This window comes from Puntigrus tetrazona, chromosome 23, assembly GCF_018831695.1.
Source record: "Puntigrus tetrazona isolate hp1 chromosome 23, ASM1883169v1, whole genome shotgun sequence".
NCBI classification, from domain to species: Eukaryota; Metazoa; Chordata; class Actinopteri; order Cypriniformes; family Cyprinidae; genus Puntigrus; species Puntigrus tetrazona.
The window spans coordinates 10,874,120-10,898,711 of record NC_056721.1 but is presented as its reverse complement, the minus strand read 5'-3'; the positions used below and the strand labels follow the sequence as shown (position 1 = coordinate 10,898,711).

Here is a 24,592-nt window from a genome sequence, read left to right as displayed (position 1 = left end):
CAAAGCACACATTACAGGTTGGTCCAGCTGATATGCATGAAAAAAAAAAAAAAAAAAAAAAAAAAAAGATGGCTCTCTTAAAAATTGTGTAAAGTGAGGCAGAATAAGGATATAGATATTTATGCAATATAATTACAGTACTGATCAAAATTTAGGGTTGGTAAGAATTTTCCACATTTTTTATTTTTCTAAATTAATGTTTTTATTCAAAAAGGCACGTATGACTGATTTATAAAGTTACAAAACAAATAACATTTGCAAATGCTTCTCTTTTAAGCTTAAGTGTCTAATATAAATTGATCAAAAAAAACAATTAATAGCAGTGTCCACAAAATAAGCAGCACAGCTATTTTCAACACTGATAATAAATGTTACTTGAGCAGCAAATCAGCGTATTAGAGTGATTTCTGAAAGAACATGTGACACCAAGAACTGGAGTAATGATGCTGAAAATTAAGTTACATCTGAAAATATATTCAAATAGAAATAGGCCTTACGCTTCTGTTAAATTGTAATAATATTTTACAGTGTTATTGTTTTTATGATCAAATAAATGCATTCTTGGTGAACATAAAGAGACTTAACATCAGAGCGGTTTCCGATAAACTTGTAAGCATCACATTAACATCACATTGTGTCTGAAAAGAAGCATTTTTCTAGCGCTTTATGTGCTGTTCTTGTGTAGTATCTACTTCACCACACGATCAGCAGGACTTTGCCGTTTAGAAGAGGTTCGGCTGGATCCTGGGCTCTTTAAAACCACATTTATCATCCAGCCATCACTCATAGGCCCTAAACCTGTATTTAGACGGAAAGACATGGTCTTGGTGTCAGTAGGGATAAAAGTACAACTATATAGATCGACAGATCTCTTTTGAACTTATATCATACCTTGGTGCTTAGATTTGGTCACCCAGACAGTCACTTGTCTTTGCTTTGGTTCCATTAAGTTATCAGAAAGACTATTGACTGCCTTCATTTTGTCTGTCGGCCAGATGCCTGCAAACAGAAGCAATCACATACAGAAACACATACACAGAAACCAAAGAAAACAACTTAAACTGACTACAGCCCCACAGTCTAAATCCTCTTAGGCATGCATTTTATTTAAAAAATAAATAATGTGTAATCCGTTCTGTAACGTTAGCGAAGATAAAGAGGTCTTTTAAATGCAACTTTTTAATGTTTCTTTACATGTTTTAGCACTCAGTTTAACCAATCAAACTAAGTGTATTTCTGGCAACTCACAAAATTAGGACTGATGTTTTTATTTGGTCTACAAATTACTCAATGACTGTGTCGGCGAATAAGGCTAAAATTGGAGCAATGTGTGCTGTACATTGAGGTACAAGTTCATTCATGAGAAACAAATAAAGCTTTGGGAAATCGCAGATAGTCAGAATAACACGTGTCCTGTAGCTGGTTAAACAGAGGAGAGCTAAAAATAGTGCTGGACTTACTCCGATAAAACTCATTCCGAGCAAGGAGACACACGGGGGCATTTACGGTGGTCATGGTCAGCTTTTACCCGTAAATATGACAGAACCAAATGCTTGGAAAGTGGGATGTTCTTTGGAACCTGGAAACATACAGCAAAGGAGGAGGAGTTAAGGTCAGTGCTGAATGAGCTTTATTTTATGGTCAGGGAACAAATGTCCTCATCAGAGCCAGATAGACATGATAGCAAAAAAAAAAAAAAAAAAAAAATTGAAAAAAAGTTCAAAGTCCTACATGAGGAAAACCACAAACTCTTATCGTGCTTTAGAAAAGACAAAACTTGTTTGACTCCACATAAAACAAACATGTTGATTATAGATGAATCACATGTGTGTCAAAAGTCAAAGAGAGGACTTTTGTTCCAGCTTTGTGCAAATTGTAAACAGAATATACTTCTAAACCTCTATGGAGTCGTGTGGAAGCCAGTGATAAAAAGCCCAAAGTAGACTTCCGTTTTTGCTAAGGTATAAGGTATTTAATAGTGGCATTAAAATAGCTTTAAAAAACACAAAGCTGAAATGTGTGCGTGTGTGTCAAGTGTCTTTTTTGGTGTGGTTTGCGCACGCTATCAAACGCAGCAGAAATACAGCTATGCACAAAAGCTAGCGTAAGCATTCAAATTAATTATCAAAACTACGCATCGGCCTTCACTTTAGCAAAACCAGTATTGTTCTGAAGTCATTTCTGAATTAATCCGTTTTTAAACGAACAATTCAACGACTCACTGATTCCTTGATGAATCAGTTACTCTAAATGAATCAGACGATCGAGTAAATCGGTGACATAGACAAATAGATGGTCACTTCTCTCCATGTACCAGGTTTTCCATGTAACTTGCCTGATGGGAATTCACTCGGGCTACTTTGGTACGATTCCTGTTTGACTGACAGATCTCTGTCACACTCTTTATCTTCAGGGTGTGTTAGAGTATCACTACCAAAATACTGTTCCACCTCTAAAAATAAAACCACTTCCTCCACACTAACACTCAGCGTGCGATCATAGCTGGACGGTGCTAATTATGGAAATGAACTTTGCTCTATATAGCCAGCCAGAAGTGTATAGTTTGATCTCGTCTATACTGGTGCTCTTGTTTTGATGCAGAATTCAATGATTCTCCTGCACGGCTCTTTCTTTTCTTAGACACATAACAGGCTTTTTTGTTAAGGCTCCCCTAAGCACAAGACTAGTCATGAGCAGTAATCCCTCACTGAGTCAACATGAAATTGGTCTTGAACACAAAAGCCTTTGTGTAAAGGAGGTTTAATCTGCAGTGGCATAACAGCAGTGAGAACTACGCTTCATCAGCAGACTCTGATGATGTTAAAGAGTGAAACAGCAAGGGATTAAAGGAAAAACTTGATGTCGTTTGATCTCATTTGAGAGGTTAGTACGTGAACAGAGACGTCTGTAATTGAACACATGCAACAGAATACAGATAGGTTAATGGAAAAGGGTGTCATTCTTTTACACAGATCCATATCAGTCCTCCAGGCGTTTTTCAAAGACCAAAAGACAGTGTTTCTTTGTGAATTGATGTATATGGTGGGCGGGTGTGTATGAGAGAGAAAGAAAGAACGAGAGATGTGAGAATAGAAGAGACGGAAAGCTGGCCTAAGAGAAAGAGAAACCAAGAAGATGTGACTATTCCTCTGCTATACTTCATCCACAGTGAAAAAAACACGCAGTAAAAGCAACAAAGCACATTTAAAACAAAAAAAGTCTTAGAAAAATGCTGTTTTCGCAGAGAACTGTTTGGTTAGTATCATATCAACATATTAGAGATAGGTCAGTTATACACACACACACACACACACACACACACACACACACAAGTGTGAGAAATCTGCTTAAAGTTTTGTTTGACATATCTTAAATATAAAAAAACAACAGTGCCGTTATGCTCCTAGGAAAAGATAGATCATTAGAAAGTCCATGCATTATGTCTTGATGTTTTCTTTAAGTAGAGCTTGCCTTTTTGTAGGCTGTCTGTCATGTGTAAAAATCCTTAAAGTCCAACGTAAATGTTCCAGAAAAATGCTCAAATCTCGTGAAGAAGGGAAAGACTGGGACTGTAATGCATATCCAAGCACAGATGAGACAGCTTTATATTAATCCCCTCCTTTGCTTCAGGCTCGAGGACTGACAAGCTATTCGCTAAGGAGCTGAAGGTCCCACCCTGAGAAACACCCATATGCTTTCTTGACCATTTGAGAAAGACACTGGGATGAAGGAAAGGTTGGGATGCTTGTGTGCTGCTACAATATTTTCCAGCCCTCACAAATACCTGTGGAAATTCTTTGCATAAGAGACAAGCTTTCACATGGATGCCACTGTTTTTAAAGGCACACACTGTTACAAATCTGTACAACGTTCTTGTTGCCTTAACAATCTCTGCAAAGTCCAACTCTCTGAGGTTAGAGAAAACCCTGCGAGCTATTATTCCACTTTGACCTATATTCTCCAAGTAGGAAAACCGGGACTACTTCAGAAAGACCCGAGTCATGTGACATGCCTGCAAAATGAGTCCTGAATAGGTGGAGCTATTGGGCTAAAGCATGCACTTCTGTTCACAGCGTTGCCTTGCATTAAAGGTTATTCTGTATAAAGGTGAATGGTGGGGACATGATAAAATGGGGGATAAGATAAAACAGGTGCAGAGAAATGAATTGGAAAAATACCTTATTGGACAGATTCAGAGAATCTAAAATGATGCAGGTTTATGTGTAAGATGTTTTTATGAGGATACGGCAAAGAGAAAACTATATATTTTTTCTATTAATATTATATTTTTTTTCCTGTGAGACAATTTTCAGAGAGAACTTAAATTAATGACACAATAGTTAATAATTAATTTGACAAGTAATTACTGTTAAATTACTAGTCATTTATACTAATCATTTTGTACACATTTACATAAATGTACACATTTATTTTTAATTATATAGAGAATACTTGTAATATTAATTTGCTTCCTTTTTATGGCCTATTGCTTAATTAATCATAATTTACAATTTACATTTAAACAGTAAAACAATAATGAGGTAAATTAAGGCCATTCAGCCCTACCTTAGACAGGTTCAAAGCTGAAAGTTACACCCACATGATATAGCACTATTGCAACAGTCAAAACATGGTCACCAACACTGCACCCACAACACTGTAAAAACTGGCTCAGGGCCAGTTTTAGAGAGGTTAGTGGGTGCATGTCTATTTGTGGCTAACATCAATTGACTGTGCAATTTTGCAAAAGAGCAACATGAAACCTGCAGCCATATTCATAAATACAGACATTTCCAATTCTATTAATATTATCTCAATCCGCTGAATAAACTGCCTGGTTAGCTGCTGGTTAGGTGTTGCCCTCAGAAGTGTCAGTCACTACTCGAGTGGTTAAAAATGTGGCACACTGGCACACATCAGAAAGGGTGCTGGAAGCCATGCAGACCAGCTGACCTATTTTTTAAGATCCAAACCAACAAAGGTTGTTGAACTGCACAACTGATAGAAGATTAAAAACGACAAAACACAATTATAGCAACTGCAGACAAAAAAAATAGTGATATGCAATACAATATTTAGATTTTATATGTTATTTGTCTGTTTACAATAATGTATAATACTTTAACATCTTGTTTAAACTTCAAAATCCTTTAATAGTTTGAAGAAAAATAGGGCTAAATTCACGTGAGAAGCTCTTGCTAATATTTTATGCATATATATATATATATGACCTCAACTTCATATTTTAGTTCACCTAAAAATATATATACAACAAAATGAATATAAAATATATCTATACAATATATTGTACAGATATATTTTATATAATTTTTTTTATTATATATATATATATATATATATATATATATATATATATATATATATATATTTAGGTGAACTTGGATCAGGTTGAAAGGAGTATCAAGTACCAAGACTGACCTGGATCCTACAGGCCCTAATAACACGTTCAGTTTAAAACACATATTGGAGTTGTTTACTTGCACATGTGAAAATGTTTAAGCTAGACGATTAGTATGCTAAGGTCAAACATATCGATTGTACAGTGAAGTGGAAAACAGCTGTTTTCCAGGGGAAATGAAATGAGTGACAGAGAGCAGATCGATGGCCAGATCCAGCCCTGATCACGCTCTGACAGCATGAGCAGCTCCGTGAACCTCCTCCTGCTGCATGGCTGACCATAAATCACTCACACAGGGAACTAGAGGAGCTTTCCCGGGAAGAGATCATGTCACGGTAAAACCATCATCATAGTCCTTGTCTAAGCAACCTGAAGCAAAGCTGAATACTTGCTGCATTTAACTGCTTGGTAAGGTATACGACAAAGTCTTTACAAAAACATTTCATTCTGACGCGGTCATAAATAAATACAGTATCTTAAGAAATATATGCTAAAATGAATAGCAGGAATGAGCCCGATGATGATAATGACAGTGACGAACCTGATCCCATACATCAGTAGTTGTTGTCGTCATTACTGGGGTTATTGTCAGAGAGCAGCTTATTTGTATGTTAAACAGTCCTAGAGAAGCCCTTATAGAGGTGAACAGTGTTTGTAGTTGTAGTAAAAGCATGAAGGTGGCAGTGTTTATGTACGTTACTGGCCCACATGACATACGCATATAAATTTGATAAACATGCTCCGATATCATTTTTATGTTGTTACATGCTTTATTATATTCATGCTAAGAGTAAAAGATTTGCAGCTAAATAAATCCAAATAAAAAACACAGACTTGGATGCATACTACAGATCACCGCTGAAATAATGGTGTGGCGCCATCTGCTGGTCACATGTCATATTGTACAGCGCTGATTCATTGGTTCCCATTCCCAAGGAACCAAGTTCAATAACACAAATGTTATATTAATATTTTTATGACTATGCCATTTGCCAAAACGAATAAACGCTTTTATCTCAAATAAAAATTCACATATGATAGCAATCCTGCCCTATCATTACTATTTTCTCACGTAATGCCATTGCCTCGTCACTCAAAAAAACCCTTTTAAATCAAAGTCGTTTTTTTTCTTCTTTTTTTGGCAATGTCAAATTGTCATGAAAGTACCACACAATATTTAAAGTATAAAAACCAGCATAAAGCATGAATTCTTTTATGTTGATTTATAGCAAGTTGCATATGCTTTTTTTGTCACATTAATCTAGCTTCATGCTGAAAATTAAAATTTAAAAAGGAAATATTCCACTACATTGCTTTCATATTTGAATTAGGGGTTTAAAAAGAGGAAACATTCATCCACTGATTTAATATTTAAAAACACTTTTTTTTACACTTTACCTGAGAACAACGTTTATTACAAAGAAATTAACAATACCAGAATCTCATAAAATTCTGTCAAAAATTGCTTTAAACATAAATAAATCCAAAGAAAAGTGCTTTATAAGTGCATCTTCCTGTTTATCTGAAAACTGATATAGTAGACTAATCCAAGATATTTGCATGATGCATCAGTCTTTAAGATTTGTCCAAGGTCAGTCTTTTTTTTTTGCTATATAAGAGTTTAAGACCACAGGATGTTTGCAAGTGCCTTCAGTCACCTTGATAGTTTTCTAGTTCATGCCTCAGAATAGAAAAAGTTGGACGGTCCTCTGGCTCTGCTTTCCAGCAAGATCGCATGATGTTATAAATGACCTGTGGACAGTGAGGTGGCGAAGGCATTCTGTAGTTATCTCGCGCGACGAGATGAAACACGTCGCAGTTACGGACACCTATGAAAGAAGGTACAAGGTCTAAATAGACAGATTCAATAAGATAAAGGTGTGAACCATGCTTATTTTTAATCACTTGTACAGTATAAAATATTTAGTAATTAAATACTATTAATTATAAATAGTATACATGATCAAAATTTGATCCTGAATTTTGAAACTGACCTGGATAAGGTACTGAGCCATATGTAACTATTTCATAAAGCAGAATCCCAAATGACCAGACATCAGATTTGCCTGAGTAACGACCATGACCGATAGCCTCCGGTGCGGTCCACTTATATGGGATTTTCTTGTCATCAGATATATAAACAGGTTCCTAGATATGAAAGAAAATTGTATTATTTCATCGCTGGACATTGCACTACCTAAGGCTATAAAGATGGCTGAGAATCATAACTAGAAGTTCAGACTGCTTCCTCTCTTGTAATGAAGAGCACCTTTAAATAAAGTCAATTTGATTATTGTTCTGCATCATAATATATAGCAAACATGATTTCATATCACGGGATCAGATGAATCAAACACTGTTAGCTGCCAATATTTTCATAAACCAGGTTAAAAATTGGTGCATATTGCATGTAGAACTTACCTGGTCTCACGGCATGAATGTACCTGGGTGCACTTAATAGCAAGGCATGGAATACGTCCCAATAAGTACATATCACTGCAGTTTCCAAAAGAAATGAACACTAGAGGCAAAACTCTCACACCTTTTGTTCCTTTTCACAAACATTTACAGAGTTTCAATAAGTAAAGCATAATTTTCACACAATTACTTGAAGGATATCATATTATGGCTTCAAGACAATATTATTATGCTGGGAGATTTGAAAACTGATGCTTCTGAACGTTCATCACACATATCCAGCTTCATATCTATAGGTTTTCACAGACGGTAGGTTTGTTCGGTAGCTCACGGAGGAGCTCCGGTTTGAAAAAACAGTTCAAAACTTAGTTGAAATAACTTTGCATTTGTTAACACTGTCGGGTAGGTTTAGGGTTGGACTTGGTGTAGGGCGTATTTCCAACATGACTACATGACAGCATTAACTTTTAGCGACAGTCCGCAAATATTTTCCTTCTGAAGTGCTGATATACCCATGTCAACATCATAAAACTTGTTTTAGCACCACTCAGTGCGCATTTCTCTTTAAAACACAGAGGTACATATTTTTAGGTATGTATATGTTGCACAATAAAAGAAACAGCGTATCATTTTAGCTCACCTTAACGACTCGAGCGAGGCCAAAATCAGCAATTTTGCAGATGTATCCCTCTCCAACTAGAACATTTCTTGCTGCGAGGTCTCTATGAATACTGTTATTGGCCTCTAAATACTCCATTCCATCTGCCACTTGAGCTGCCATGTCGATCAGACACTCCATATCCAGTGCCCTACCCTCCGGATCTGATGGAGGGTGATATATAGAAGACAGATCCAATTAAGAAGAGACAGAGGAAGAGAGACAGCATAATTACACCCACAAGAAAATGGTATGAATATTGAGATGTGAAGAGACTTCAATCACACATATCTAAGGGACAGTGACTGACTTTTGAGGAAATTAAGCAGGTCTCCCTTCTCTATTAGTTCGGTGACGATGTAAAATGGGACAGAGGAAGTGCAGACGGCAAAGAGAGAAATCAAGTGCCTGTGACGAAAACGTTTCATGATCTGCACCTCCAGCTGAAAGTCCTTCTGCACAAGAGCATCTGCGTTTTAAAGGGATAGACAAATATATGTATTGTTAATTTAATATTTGTAAAAATACGATAACACTTCAGAATAGGGAACACTTATTGACCATTAACTCCAGCTTTTCCCTCAATGAATGTGCTGCTTATTAATAGTTAGTAAGGTAGTTGTTAAGTTTAGGTCTTGGGTATGATTAGGAACGTAGCATAAGGTCATGTAAAGTAAGGTGTTAATATGTGCTTAATTACTATTAATAAGACGCATGCTAACTAGTCAAGAGAACCTAAAATAAAGTGTTATCAAAAATGTAGTTAGTTTTATTAGAGAAAGCTCTTACACAGCTAATTTAATTTACTGTTTTAAACATAAGCCTCATTATATTTTGTCAGATTTATGCTTAAAAGCAATTTACAAATGGGGTAAGAAGGAAGTCATTATACAATACGCAATTAAAAATAGTTTATAAACTAACATTTATAAACAGTAAAAAGTAGATTTTTTGATATTTAAGTTTTAAGTTTCATTGCATTGTATCTGTAGCACTGCATTTACTCCACTTGGTCGAATCAGGGTTTAAATTGCAATTAAAATGCCGTTTTTCTGCTTGAGGTATTGGGTTGTAGATTTACCAGTGTAACGTTTAGGATCACTGCCATTATGCATGACCTACATTGTGTTCAGCCCCGTCACACAAATACTGTGTAATGCGTGCAATGTACAATCTAAAAATATTCATGTCCCAAGGCAGGTGGTTGCCTTCATTAAGAATAGTTATTTAGCTTGAATTCTGCATATGATTTTAGTCACATTACTCATTGACGTCCAAAAATTGCCAAACCATGTCATGCTTGTCCGGTTCCTCCCCTGAAGGAAATTCCTGACCCCTGTAACTGGCTAAAGTAAGACCCCCAGCAGATCCTGAGGTTCTGTCTGGAGTATTGTGTACCTTTTGAAGCGGTTTTACTCGAATAACCACTCTTGAGAAAAGGTAGTTTAAACGCCGGTGTTAAATGTCTTTTGTGTCTATTCTATTTGTGACACAGATTTACGAAAGTCAGAGTTTATTAACTCTTTCCGGCTGTGTTGTAAATGGGACCGTGCATCCACAGTCTTGTGCTCAAATGGGGTTATACCCAGAATTTTTCCAGGTGCAAGTGCGCACACAACCGAAACCGAAACGGTACTCCAGACAGAACAGCGATCCAACAACTCTGAAAATCACGCAGTGTGTTCCCCGCATCACATATACACTGCTAGATCCTAAACGATGTGGCTCTGGCTGTGAGCTCACCATTGTTCTTGAGAATTTTGACAGCCACTTTAGTGTGATTTTTCCACCTGCCGCTGTAAACATCAGCAAAGTGACCACCGCCGAGCAGCTTCTCAAGGGTAAATTGTTCTTTAGGCAGTTCCCATTCATCGACTGAGGGGGGTGGAAGAACCCGTGGCATTTTCTATAGAAACATGAGTCAGTGGTGTTAGGAAGGAAGTTTACAAACACGTTTCGGTTTCCCATCCTCATATATTCACTGGGTTAGAGGCTTTTCATACGTTTGCTGGAAGATAGAGAATTTTTTTTTTTCTTGATGTTAAGTTGACGTTCTCATAAGAGCGAAGTAACTTTTTCAAGCACTTCCTCATTTGAAAAAACGAGAACAGGAGAGAGACATGAAAGAGTACAGGAGAATAAGAGAGGAGAAGAGGGTCTTACCCGAATGCAGGGTTTCCTGAGTAAATCCGAAGTGGAGAGCGAGTGAGTTTGGTAATATTCAATCATCTCTAATACACTGCCAAACAGAGAAGATGGATCCACATAGAACTGACCGCTATTATGGTAGATCTTGAAGTGCTTTGCTTTGGTTTGTGATTTCACTGAAAGACACGATTCAGAAGTTCAGTCTGAAATTGAAGGTTTTAGGGATTTCTCTGTGTGCTGCAACAGATTTCCTAATGGCTGTCAGAAACCAACGCGCGCACACACACACACACACACACACACACCTGAGAGTACGCTCATGCTGTCAGTCTCACTGATTCGCACAAGAAAGGATCCGTTATCATTTTCTGCTGACATGAGGTGACTCAATGCCTCAACACGGCTCATCTTTCCAAAAAACCACCTAAAAGAACAGAAAAAACACCAAGGTCATCTGACTTCCTTTAGGGTAACCGCACAGATATTAATGGATCATTAAATTGTGATCCTCTGCTATTTTAATTCACTTTCATTTAATGTATTATTAAAAGAATAATGTATTATTAAAAGAATTGAAATAAGGAAAAGTTCATTTGCAAAAACAGGTAACTCATGTTTCTCAAAAATAATGTATTTTAATAGTCTCAGACAAAATGCAGTTAGGTTATTTTAGACATGGTTATAAATAACTTTATAACAGCTAACTAACACGATAAAAAAAAACCCCTGAGTCATCTGTTTCTGAAAATAAACTCTTCAGATCAAAAGCTGCACAAATGTATAATAAAAGGGAAACACTTTTTAAGCTTTATAGTAGTGTTGCTTGATCTGTGAACTGATTATTACTTTGAATTAGATAACAACACCAAAGTGCTTCACAGAATGATTTGTTGATCATTCAGATCAATCTGTTTCTTCCGCTCGACTCACACCAAGGATGATAAGTGTAACAGTTATAATGATAACTAGACATCATTATAAATCTGTGAGACTAGGGAAGTCCTCACTACATCTATAATTATAACAGCAAAGAGGAAAGATTATCGCCAGAAATGTACTTGGCCAAGGTAATATATTACCATATATATTTAGTAAAATATTACTGATAAACTCTTAGGTGTCAGTGGGATTGATGACAATTGACCTGAAAGTAATTTTTTCTGATAATTTAGCAGCAATCAAGTCATGGGTGATTTTTAACAGTAATGCCAGAATAGTCCAGACTCACTCTTTTTTGGCCAAATTGTTCAGACAGGCAAAACCTGAGGATATTTAACTGCCATGCATTATAAGAATTTATAGGAACAAAACTTGCAAATGTCCTCTATTGTTTGTTGATAAAGAAGCAGCTCTTAAATGGCAGGTGTCAAATGTTAAATGTGAAGAGTATTTATGTCCAAAGAAGCGTTAAAAACAATATCAAAATATGAGCTGTGGTCTAAAGTCTAAAAACACTCTAACCACAGAACAGACATTTCACATAGGTTAAGAACAAAACGAGGGTGAATAATTGATAATACAGTGTTCATTTTTAGCTAAATTCTTCTTGTAATATGGCAGATGAGAAAACTACAGCATGCACTTTTAACACACTGAATATTACTGTCTGTTACGAATGCTAATATAAGGCTAGTTACTGTGTGTATGCTAGAACTACATAGCTACAGTCAGGGGGTGAATTAAAGGAGGGTTTGTGGGGGTCTGATCCCCCTAAAGACAGCTCGACCCCCTTGATGGATGTCAAGACTAAACGTAGGGGGAGATATAAAGTAGGCTAGCCTAGGTATAATAGGGAGATTTACTTGTAAATACCAAGATGCATCTCTATAACCCTGACTTAGCAGCCCCTGAACCGGGTCATAGACATGCCCGAGAGGTTAAATAAACTACAGCGCTCATTCAAAGACGTGGACGGAGCATGAACACCTCAAATGCATGGGTAGATTCAGTGCAGTGACAAAACTTAAGATACCCTCTTCAACTTAATGCTGGTGAACAGAATTTAAAAAGCAAACTACTTGCCAATATTAACATAATGTTATCCGCAACGCTGAAATATAACTGAAATTAGTTGCTATAACAAACACTGCTTGTTTTGATCACTGGCTGGTAGACAAAAACAGGTTACATACAAGTTTTTTACTTAAACATTAATATAAGGTGAAGGTGTGAATAATTACATTATACACAAAATGTCAGTAATTCAGCCAGCTGAAATAAAGCCCCTATTGTTCGTCTCACAGCGGTGTTTCATGAATGGATCCGTGTTCTTCAACTAACAGTGAATCAATGATTCAGTGAGCCATTCACAAAGGCAGTCACTTGCTTACTTTCTAAAAGAATCAATTGAATTAGTATGAACCAATTGATGAAAGACTGAATCACTAATGTGCTGCACCTTATTTTCAAGCAGAGAAAACATCACTCTACTTTTGCAAATGCATGTCGAAGACTGACATGGAAGAAATTTAAAGTCTTTTAGTTTGTTATTTTAGTTTGCTCTGTGCACAAAAAAAGTTTTCTCCTGGCGTTATAAAATTACATTTAAAACACTGATGTCACATGGACTTAATAGTTGCATTGCACTCTATGCAGTGTCAGATAGCTCTTGGATTTCACGAAAACATTTTCAGTTGTGTTCAGAAGACGAACAAATGTTTTATGGGATTGGACCCGCACAAGGGTGAGTAATTAAATGCAATACAGTTGAATAAAACTATCCCTTTAAATCGCCTGTAGCTCAAAGACAACCCAGCCAGCAAAAAAAGTATAAATAGCACGCCAAATAAAAAGGAAAAATAAATAAATGTTTGCTCATACTACGAGTTTTCCTTTTTAGTTGGCGTATGCATTTTCACGAGAAAAACAAGATTCGGTATTCAATTCAAATGCATGTTTTATTATAAATAAACGCAATAGTGTCGTATGGCTAGCCTACGGCAGTGAGTCTCACGCGTAAATAAACTATGACGCGCTAAATGCTGTTTAAAACTGTTTAAGATGACTAATTTCCTGAACACCGGATATTTTAGAACAGCCCCGCTACCTGCTCCATCAGAGTGTTTGGCAAACTAACGTTAGCAGACCGCTTTTCAGGAAAAGTTTGGGCACTCACGGCTGAGACTCCACGGACTCCGCGCGCCAAATAATTGAACGGCACAAAACCGGCGGCCACGCGCCCGTGCGAGTCGGTTTTCGTCGCACTCCACCAGTCACCGGAACTGCTGGCGACCTCTAACACGTCGCCAGCTTTGAAGGACAACTCCTGGCCGTCGCGAGCCTCAAAGTCCCACAGAGCCGTGTAAAGCGCGGCGTCGCCCGTCTTCCGCGGCGGCAGAGGCGCGCTCGCCGGTTGCCCGTAACGCTCACCGAGCCCATCGTCGTTACAGTCGCTGTCAGTCTTCACGCTGTTTTCTCCGTCGATCTGCGAGGGTCCGTATATCCTGTCCCATAATGTCTTGAGACACGGGAACGTTTTCCTCAAACATTCCCCCATGAGATAAAACCGTCCCCGAGAGACACCTGCTAGCGGATTCCCATCTGAAGCGATTGGTTTAGGGAACTCACATTAAAACTGAAACCTTCCGCTTTCTGAACCACGCCTGCGGACGACAACGACACAAGTTCAGTAGGCTAAACAGGCATACTTTATTATTGGAGGTTAATTGCTTTACAGACTAGCAGCATGCTTCCGGTCAAGCTTAAAGCCAGGTTACATGATGATGAATCGGCAAACAAACGATAAAGAAACCGCAGAAACACATATACTGAAAAAATATTTTATTCACAAGAGTTGTCTTAGGAATTCATCTTGTATAATTCATTGGAAGACAATTGACTTCTGACATGGATGTGATTTCTACGAAACCGATCATGAGGACACCTACCCAGGTAGTTTTGTCGTATGGCTCCTGTGTTAACCACAGTGTTGATTTCAAGATCGTGTACCTGGTACGGTTATTTGTGCAGCCTGCCTTCACATAGGCACAAGACACTCGACAGTTTGAACTTAAAATGGCCATAGTTTTCACCTTCTCAACACCTGTCCTCGGCAGGTGAATCTTTTGTAAACATAAACTCTGACCTGAAAACATCAGATCAAATAATCTCCTGTACCTATTAACTACAGAAACTGAACGGGCCGGATCAACTCTAGCACGCAAAATACACTAAGTGCAGTCTAAAAGACTATTATTGTTATCATGACGGTAAATAACAGTGCTCGGCGTCTTGATCCAATCATGATCGAGATTCGCTATAACTAGCTACAATTAATCTGGCCCTGTCAGATTAAGGAGACGCGTGTTTCTCTTCTCAACCGTCGATGAATCTCTGATCCTGTCTTTAAAATCCTTAAACAAGCATTAATTATTGCACATAACTTCGTTAATATAAGCAATCACAAAGAGAGTCTGTGCACTTTTGTCCATGCAAATCTTTTCTTCGTCCTCCCACAAAATCTTCTGTTTCGGTCTAGTCTTCTACACCTCGATGGTCTTGAAGTAGATCCTGGAGTAGATATTTTCCATCTGACTGTGAAGGGCATGAAACGAGGGTCGTTTGGAGGCCTCCCCGTGCCAGCATTCCAGCATAATGCGGTAGATGTTTGGGGGGCAGCGATTCGGACACGGTAACCTGTAACCCGAGGACAGGATCTCCAACACCTCCTTATTATTCTTCCCTGTGAGACACAGAGCGAGTGTGAGATATATACACCACCGCTCAAAGCTGTGGGGTGATTTTATTCAGGAAGGGTGCTTTAAATTGATCAAAAGTAAAAGGCAAAGACTTTAATGCAACTACGTTTTTCTACTCCAAATAAATGCAGTTTTCAACACTCGTATTAATCAGCATATTTATAATATTATATATCTGAAGGAACATGGGGCACTGAAGACTGCATTAATGAAGCTGAAAATTCAGCCTTGCATCGCAGGAATAAATAATATTTTAAAATACATTGAAATAGAAAACCCTAATACATTACTAATTTCCTGCTCATTAATAGTTATCAAGGTAGTTGTTTTGTTTAGTATTGGGTAGGATTAGGAATGTAAAATAAGGCATTAAATATGTGCTTAATTACTACCAATATATGGCTAGTATATTCTAGTAATATGCATGCTACTATATCAACTCCAAACCCCAAATGTATGTAATGTATTATATGTAATGTATATAAAAAAGAGACGCATACCATCATATGGCATCTTTCCTCGTGACATCATCTCATACAGCAGCACTCCAAAGGACCAGACGTCAGATTTGACGGAGAAACGCTGATAGAGAGCAGCTTCTGGAGCCGTCCACCGCACAGGAATCTTAGTGCTTCTACTAGCAGTATACACACTATCCTACACACACACACACACACACAATATTACACATTGAGCTTTAATTTATTTTTTTGCAGATTTCCAGGGGCATCTTTGACATCCAGCCATTGTTACCTTAATGATGCGAGCCAAACCAAAATCAGCCACTTTACACACCAGGTCTTCTCCGACCAGGATGTTTCGAGCGGCAAGGTCCCTGTGGACAATGTGTCGATCTTCCAGGTACGCCATTCCTTCTGCTATCTGACCAGCCATGTAGATCAGGTGAGCAGAGGTCAACACCTGACCCTCCGGCGCTACAGAAGTCAAACAATAGTGTCCAAATGACTAAAAGTGTGGGCTTCAAGGCATATTTTAAATCTGAAAATAAACTAATCTGTGTATTGGAATCTGGTACAGAACTTGGGAAAAAAGCTTAGTGATCAATTATTTCAGATTCTGCATTATAAACAAAATAAGTATTACTAATAAATGTGTGATTACTGATTATGTGATTCTTTGTATTTTTCATATGCTGTTCCGCTGAAGCTCAAAGTCTTTGGATTATCTCAAGTCAAAGTGGAGAACTCAATGATCTGGACTGTGGACTTCAGCTTTGATCGTCAAAGCGTGGTAACCATTTTCAATTCAACTTTTCAGTCAAATCATTCTTCCCAAAATGTAATTTCAGTTCAAGAAGTCACGTATCAATTTGCTTATACAAAAAATAAAAAAACACTTTTAAGTTTGGAAACAACCAACAACACAAATTTATGTTAAAAAAATTACTTCACAGACTGAGTGAAATGTACTTTGCGTACATTTGAACCGTAACCATAAAAATTGTAGCCACATAAAGCCATAAATGCTTGTTATATGAATATGTAATATGTAATATAAAAAATATGTATAAAATACCCAGACCACATCTGGTGGAATATTAAATAATACTGTGCTATTCAAAGATGCAGGCATAGTGTACGAGCAATAAGAGTGCAGTGACACTCACAAGCAAGATATGATTTGAGACTTCCTTTAGTCATGAGCTCAGTGACAATGTAGACCGGCTCCCCTCGAGTGCACAGAGCCAGCAGCTCGATCAGTTTGGGATGGTGCAGGTTCTTCAGTGCATGGACCTCCTTCACAAACTCATCCAATTTTGTGTCCTCTACAGGGCAGAGTAAGATAACAACAAATTGTTAAAATCACCTTTACCCATTGTTTTTTCATGAAAAAAACATTTGTGCATGTGACTAGTGGTCGTGGCTATGACGCAGATCAAATAGATTTTGAAACAAAACCCAAAAATTGATCTGAAAATGATTTGTGGGTAAGTACAAAATAATACATTTCAAAGAGCAAACAATATTAAAATCTTTATGAGTGACGGCTGTTTTATTCCTATCGTGCACAGTTACAGTATTAGTGAGATTTTTTTGTGTGGTAAATTCAATTAAGCCTTTATTTTAACATTTTCAAATATATAATATATGTATTACCTTTATATATTAGAATATTAATGTATTTATATTATCAGAATTACGTGAACATGAATTCAGTTTTGTTCTTTAGTTATGTTGCAGTTTTGTGCAGGCTCTGTGCACTAATTTCTAATGAAATAACAATCTATTTATTAGGCAATATTTATGCACTCATGTGGCTATAATGCTTTTAAAAAATTTACTTTTTTGATAAAAAAAAATATGACCTATATTTCCACTAAGCAATTTGTTATTTAAAATGCTTCTGTAGTGGTCTCTATATTTTATGGTTCTGTTAAAGTCTTATAAAGTCTTTAAGATTTATATATGTCCTCAGTTTGACTTTCGGTCTATTGTAATGTCACTCTATAAAAGCCAGTTCCTGTTAATAAACTGCAGGAAGTGACATCATTTTTGGTGATAAATACAACAGCACAAATATCATTACTGGAGACTTGAATGCAGTGACGTTTTCTGGTACCAATCTTGTATGGTGCTTCACCTTGTTTGAGCATCTTGATGGCCACTTTTTGTTTCTTTGTGATCCAGACAGCTTCCCAGACTTCCCCAAAATGGCCCTCCCCCAGCTTCTTGAGTAGCTGAAACTCCTCCCTCGGCCGCTCCCACGGCTCCATGTCAAACAACTCTCTCTGCACGTGGACACACATGCAACAAAGCTGACAAAAGAGCTCTCGCAAGAATCTCTCCCCTATATGACATGCTGATCTACTGATCACAAAGCCAGGCTAGAGAGGGCTCATATTTTGTTTATAAACAGCATAAACATGAGACAGGAGACGAGAAAAGAGAGAAGGAATGGAATTTCTAGGAAAGTTTACGGGGGAAAACAAATCATCAGAAGACAGGTTTGATTTCGGCATGCTTAGAAGTGAACAAATAAGAAAAATTAAATAGTAAAATATTACTTGTTTAAATAAAATCCACTACATTATCTGGGACCAGTAATCGACAAGCAAAGATTTCTTCGAGGGTTGTCAGCCGTGAACAAATACTAGCTATAAATTTAGATTTATCAATAAATATAAATATTACAAAGTAGTGAGCCTTCACAAACCCAAAAACAGAATTCCAACGACGCACAAAAATAAACAATACATTTAAAAACAGATTTGTAAATTCAGATTAAATGATTCTATTTAACCAGCATTTGGATTACGGTGGAAAATTATGCTGATGAAATTATGTTGTTAAATTCAGCATGAAATGATTCAAAGAGGTTTCCACAAAAATAACAATAATCTGAAAAATGGTAAAGCTGCCCAAGCGAAATCATGAAATGCATGAAGTAAAAGGTTGCTGTGCTGTGCTTATGGAAAGTGAGTGAGTGAATGGGCTTGTGTTAGTGACATTAAGTCGAGCTGTGTGTGCACACACTCTGTTATTCAGCCTGAAAAGGAGGAGAGAAGAGGCCAAACCAGACAGAGCACAGGAAAAAACAAAGCAACTCTTGTGATGTGTTTCTGTGCAGAGCTGCTGATTAATATGGAACCAAAAAGTAAGCGCTGGAGGCCGAGCGGTGCCCTCGCTCAGGACCACTTCTCCAGAAACAGAGCGCTTCTCTATAACTCTAATTGAATCTCCAATACAGAACTGATACCCATAAAAAGGTGCCTATTTATGAGCCTTAGTTTCATGAAGATGGCTCTCAGGTGTGTATTAAATATTAGAAGTGTCATACTTGCTGTTCACATGGCTGGTCTAAGGGGCATCCCAGACTTCTGGAGTTTTGCTGGTAGTATCTGATGAGTTCATCCAGTGTGCCAAAAGAGATCTTGTCAGATACAAAGTAAGCACCAATCGGTGAGCGATGAATACGGAAATGGAAGACGCTATTTTCACTTCTGGCTGTGAAGGAGAGAGTAAAAGTTTCAGAAGTTAATGTTTTTGGAAATGTATTTTTAGCACATTTTAAACAAGATTTTTTTGAGATTGACAAATTCTGTCCCATCGGCGCCAATGTATGTATATATTTGTCTCTATGCCACAAAACCAGTCTTAAGTCGCTGAGATATACGTGTAGCAATATCCAAAATACATTGTGTGGGTCAAAATTATTAATAATTGTATATTAAAGGTCCATGTTCCATGAAGATATTTTGTACATTTCTTACCATAAATATATGATTAGTAAAATGCATTGCTGAGAACTTAATTTGAACAACTATAAAGTTGATTTTCAATATATTTAATTTTTTTCCAAATATTTTTATTCCTAACAAACCATAAGTGAATGGAATCTTTTTTATCCAGCTTTCACATTATGTATAAACTTATAAAACAATTAAAACTGGTTTTGTGGTCCAGGGTCAAATATAAAGATAATAAAATAATAATAAGGATAATAAGATATTTCTCTGACTGAATCAAACCATGTTGGCAGATACTTAAATAATTAATATGATTCCTTCTTTTTTTTGTTGTTGAAAGAAGTAGATTTACACTTTTTAGAAATGTGATTTGTTTTTTTTATTCCAATAATAATACTCATAATAGTGGAGTACTTGAGTAGAATGTTGTCAAATTGTAAATTAGCAAAAATGATTGAATGGCTTTGTGGTTTTTGAGTCCTTTAAATAGAATATGATGTGGTTAAAAGATACCCGCTGCTCTTCTGTGGAGACAGAAAAACGCTTAGTCAGTTGAACATGGAAGACCAATATGGTGTTACAAGCTGTGGGGTTGAAAGAGAGAGAGAGGAGAGAGATGCTGGCCTGAAAGGATGGAGGATAAGCCGAGAGTGGTTATCTTAGGCAGAAAATAATAAGATTGATGAAGTGGAGGCTACGTTGTCATGCAGATCAGAAAAAGCGGGAGATGAGAAAGAAAGAAGATGAAAAAGGAGATGATGTATGGGAGGAAGACAAGGGACTACGGGAGGGAAGTACTGGAGGTCTCCAGGCATTCAAATGAAGGAGTGTGTGTGTGTGTGTGTGTGTGTGTGTGTGTGTGTGTGTGTGAGAGAGACCGTGTCTGCGAGAGAAGAAACAAGGGAACGAACCTGAGATAGTATATTCATCGCTGTGGCTCTCACTGATCCTCACCAGGAAGGAGCCAGTTTTGTTCTGTGAGCTCAGGAGCAGCTTCTCGGCCTTTTGTCTGTTTATATTCCCATAATACCATCTGAAAAACAGATGCACATGACACAGCTGAGCGAACCAATACTTCAGAACCTGTCAAGACCACGTCCAGCTCATATTTCACGGGCAAAAGACAAAAAAATAAAAATTTTCTTTCTACACATATAAGCAATAATGACATTTTTTAATTACCGCAATGTGTAAGTATGTTTATTCATCATGTTCAGGGTTTGCCTTTAATTAATGCTGCTGATATATCAGCATATATAATATCAATAGATAGAGAAATAACTTCAATAGTTGTAATATCGTAAAATGTATCTTTATGATATTATTTTGAAATATGAATTTCCCGTGTTGATAGATAAAAAGCAAAAACAGCACACTTACTATTTACTGCACGTAAAATTTTGAATTAAAGCTCGAACTTTGAATCTAAAAGATTAATAATGCATGTTTAGTAGTCTTTTTTTTACATTAGAGTAACCGGATTGCACTATTAAGTAGTGAGGAATGAACAACATGTATTTCACTGAAATGATTTGCTGACCCATTATTATTGTTAGTCCTTTTGCCACTATGTCAGCTAACAATGTGAGTAATATAGTAATAATAGAAACTGCCGTATGGAAATCTACACGCCATTTCTTTTTCCATATATTCCATAATGACAAATATACTTAGATATTTCACATCAAATAAGATGGAAAAAGAACCTCCTCCGAGAAAACATATCCTATAAATAATTAATCGATATGTTATGAGTTGTGTAGAAATGCTAATTAGCCACATACAGCGAGAATATTAAACCAATACGTCTAATATGGGGCTGTTCACTTAAATCAGAGTTTAAACTAACACTCTTATTTCCTTTATTTAGTGAGAGAAAGAAACACCTTATATTTTGCCCACATCAACCACGTTCAGCTTCTCACAGTAAACACTGTGGCGTCATGCAAAGTGTTGCCATGTTAAATATGGGTGCGGCAGGTGCACATGCTTGTTTAGCACAATCCCATGGTGCTTCAGTTTCAATGAAACTCCGGCAGGTGACAGGTGCACCAGAGGACGAGCGCACACTGCTCTGACACAACAACCCCGTTACCTGTCAACAATATTTAGGAGGTCCTTATGACGAAAACAATCGGCTGACCCCGTTACAGCCGCCGAAGTAAACTATACAGCGCACAGCCCTTTGTTCTCACGGACAATGATAAACCCTGCTGTGAATTAAATCAGACAGGTATACGAGCATACGAGCATTCCTTACTCGAGCTGGAAAAACTAGACGCACAAAACAGCGATAGGTTTTGGCCTAGTGGCTTTATTGTTGAATTGTACAGTGGCTTTAAGGATCAATTCATTAAAAAATGTAACACATTTTAAATGTGTACAAAACATTGATTCAATTTTACAATATTTCAATATTCAAAATACAGCCGGGGTCTGTCATTCACGAACTTTAGGTCCACTAGTCGATTGATTTTAATAAGCGGGTTTTTGGAAATATAATAAATACTAAATATTGGAGTCATACTTAATGACAGTACCTACGGTTTATGGACGTAGCGGATTGATAGCTTTATCAAAACGTATTTAGCTGCATTTGTGTTAGACGGCAATCTTTTGTTTGAAGACTGATTAGGTTCGAGTGGTTCAGAGCCATCGTTGTCCGTAAAACATTTGATCCTGAACCACCAAACCTGTCACAAGTTGCACGGGTGCATTTGTAGCAATATCCAACAACACACGTGGGTCGAAATGATTGATTTTTATTTACAGTTAGGATATTAAATACGTTCCAATAATATATTTTGTCAATTTCTTACTATAATTTTATCAAAAGACCTTAATTCAACAATTTTAAAGAGGCTTTTCACAATATTTTGATTTCTTTCCCTTTTTTTTTTTTTGCACCTAGATTTTTAAATAGCCAAATACAGTCCTATCCTAATAATATGATTCAGCTTTTAGTTGATGTATGCAAAAAAATAGACCCTTATTATCATTTGTTTTGTGTTTCAAGGTCACATATAATGAATATTCAAATAAAAAAGACAGACATACGCTATCGCTAGAAACTAAACATATCCACTGACTGGCGGGACTTACCTGTAGTTAGCGAATTCATCCTGTACTAGGGCCACATAATTAGCAGGGACCAATCCGGACTCCAGGGACCCCGTCAGCTTCTTGGCAAGCACATAATCTCCCCTCTTTTCTATGACAGACAGCTTGTCCCCTTCTCTCACCGTCAGCTCTTCCTCGCTGCGGGCTTCGAAGTCGAAGAGCGCCGCGTACAGCTGCGCCGGTTTCCTCTTCGGAGCCGGGACCCGGATATCACCCGAAATCGTGCGGATCTCGGCCGGTCGAGCCATGCTCGGATAGTAAAACTCGGGCCATATGCAGTCCCACAGCGCCTTCAGACAAGGCATACAGCTGCGACAACACTTCTCCATCCCGGCCCTCGCTTTCTACGGACTCCAGGGTAGCCAGAATATTTGGCAGCCGTCCACCAAGCGAAACGGTTGAAATTGAAAATAAAAGAGGTGCGTGGGTCCCTCACCGACGGTGACGGACCTTCCGTAGCGATTCTATACCGGGATCCCTTTTGTTGAGCAAACGCGCTGGCCGCGATCATAGCGGAGGATCAGGTGAAACCGGTTCTGTTTCGGGATGGATCACAGAGGTATGCGGAAAAGACATGTTGGGTAGTTCAGTGAGACGTTAAGACGAGGAGAGGATGCTGCCGCAGAAGTACCTTGAAGAACTGGGCTCTACTCGTCCACGACGCCCCTCTTCTCTCATAATGACCGGTGCAGTGCGCCGCAGCATTCGGTGCCTCTATCCGCTCCGGAGCAAAACGCTTCTCAGTGTGTGAACTTGGCTGCGCGCGAGCCCCGTCTCCTGTAGCGCGAGCGTCTGTTCACTAGGCAAGCGCGCGCTCGGAGCTGGAAACCATTATTTGTTTATTTTTAGACTCGCCTCTCATCATAAATTTACTATAAGGTTTGCGTTTATTGCGATTCGTGTACGCGCGTTTGCGTGCATATATCATGTAGAAGAAAAATACTATTATGGCCTCTTAGTTTTTGACGCGCACACACACACACGTTTATTATTCCCGTTTACGTTTAGCCTTGTTTAAAACGCCTTTGTTAATTTGGTACTAAACCGGCGGTGCGCCGCAAATATCGGGGGCCTGTACGTGGGCGGTGACGTCACACCTCGTTTGTATTAGTTTAATATTATTTGGGACAGTTCATCTCTGTAACTCTTTCCCCGCCAGCGGTTTTTTAAAATGTTGACCGCCATTTTTGATCATTTTCACCAACGTCCGACGGCCTTCGGAATATTTTAAAGAAAAAAATAAAATAAAATAAAGAAAAAAGCCTCTGCTTTCAAACAAAACAAAGCAAAAAAATTATTTTATTCTTTTTTTTTTTTTTTTTGCGTGTAAGCAATTTAATCAATATCAATTTATCGATTTCGTGTTCTTTCACCTGTCAGTGATTATATGAATAATTGAAATTGCATTCAGTGAACAGAACAAACACATATTTAGGCTACATACATGCATATGATTTATATACAGATAAGCGCACACACACACACACACACACACATTCATACTAATATTACCCGGTTATCAATCTATCCACGACAGCTAGATATGTTTCTGTGTCTGTAAATAGATCTCCGTCTCTGGCTAGCCTACTTGATCCCGATCAGATACGAATGGTCAAGATTAGCGTAGATTTTTTTGTCACATAAAACGAAGGGAAGGAGATTCTAAAACAGAGCTTTAGTGTGACACGTCTTTATCTGCTGGAACCAATAAGAACCGTTTGGGCGGGTGATATATTGTTTCCCGCGTCCGTGATTTCTGCGTAAGTTTAGGTCGAATCTTATCTGGCAGTCATTAAAACGTCTTTGTAAAGTAAACACAGTGTGAAAATGCCACATTGATACGACTCCTGTACATTGGGATATTAGAGGGTATATGACCCTGGTTGTGAAAACCTAGCTAAAGTTATTTGTGTGTGTAATTTACT

The 24,592-nt window shown here is 37.7% G+C and overlaps 2 protein-coding genes and 1 long non-coding RNA gene across 3 annotated transcripts; 1 reads left to right on the top strand and 2 right to left on the bottom strand.

Moving 5' to 3' along the window:
- Window positions 1-6,166: 6,166 nt before the first annotated feature.
- ptk6b (PTK6 protein tyrosine kinase 6b) lies at window positions 6,167-14,246 on the bottom strand. Its single transcript, XM_043225172.1, is given in 9 exon segments — window positions 6,167-7,248; window positions 7,414-7,567; window positions 8,478-8,659; window positions 8,806-8,964; window positions 10,239-10,401; window positions 10,659-10,819; window positions 10,949-11,067; window positions 13,759-13,779; window positions 13,781-14,246. Coding segments are annotated over 9 exon segments (1,497 nt in total). The 5' UTR covers window positions 14,140-14,246; the 3' UTR covers window positions 6,167-7,069.
- Window positions 14,247-14,408: 162 nt separating this feature from the next.
- Window positions 14,409-23,888, bottom strand: srms (src-related kinase lacking C-terminal regulatory tyrosine and N-terminal myristylation sites). The gene is made up of 8 exons (XM_043225173.1): window positions 22,650-23,888; window positions 20,459-20,580; window positions 19,139-19,305; window positions 17,942-18,089; window positions 16,968-17,126; window positions 16,094-16,275; window positions 15,841-15,997; window positions 14,409-15,324 (listed from the first exon to the last, which is right to left on the bottom strand). The coding sequence occupies exons 1-8, from the start codon at window positions 22,994-22,996 to the stop codon at window positions 15,125-15,127; spliced, it is 1,482 nt and encodes a 493-aa protein (XP_043081108.1). The 5' UTR covers window positions 22,997-23,888; the 3' UTR covers window positions 14,409-15,124.
- LOC122329022 lies at window positions 16,060-18,121 on the top strand. The gene is made up of 3 exons (XR_006247879.1): window positions 16,060-16,201; window positions 16,508-16,591; window positions 17,989-18,121. It is a non-coding gene; the product is annotated as an uncharacterized LOC122329022 (long non-coding RNA).
- Window positions 23,889-24,592: the final 704 nt, after the last annotated feature.

What these genes read in the sequence shown, in the direction of transcription:
- srms (XM_043225173.1), bottom strand. Translation starts at nt 22,996, where the DNA reads ATGGAGAAGTGTTGTCGCAGCTGTATGCCTTGTCTGAAGGCGCTGTGG. An exon ending in GATGAATTCGCTAACTACAG is followed by an intron (nt 20,581 to 22,649) that starts GTAAGTCCCGCC and finishes TCTGTTTTTCAG; the next exon opens with ATGGTATTATGGGAATATAA. An exon ending in TCTCAAATCATATCTTGCTT is followed by an intron (nt 16,276 to 16,967) that starts GTGAGTGTCACT and finishes TGACTTCTGTAG; the next exon opens with CGCCGGAGGGTCAGGTGTTG.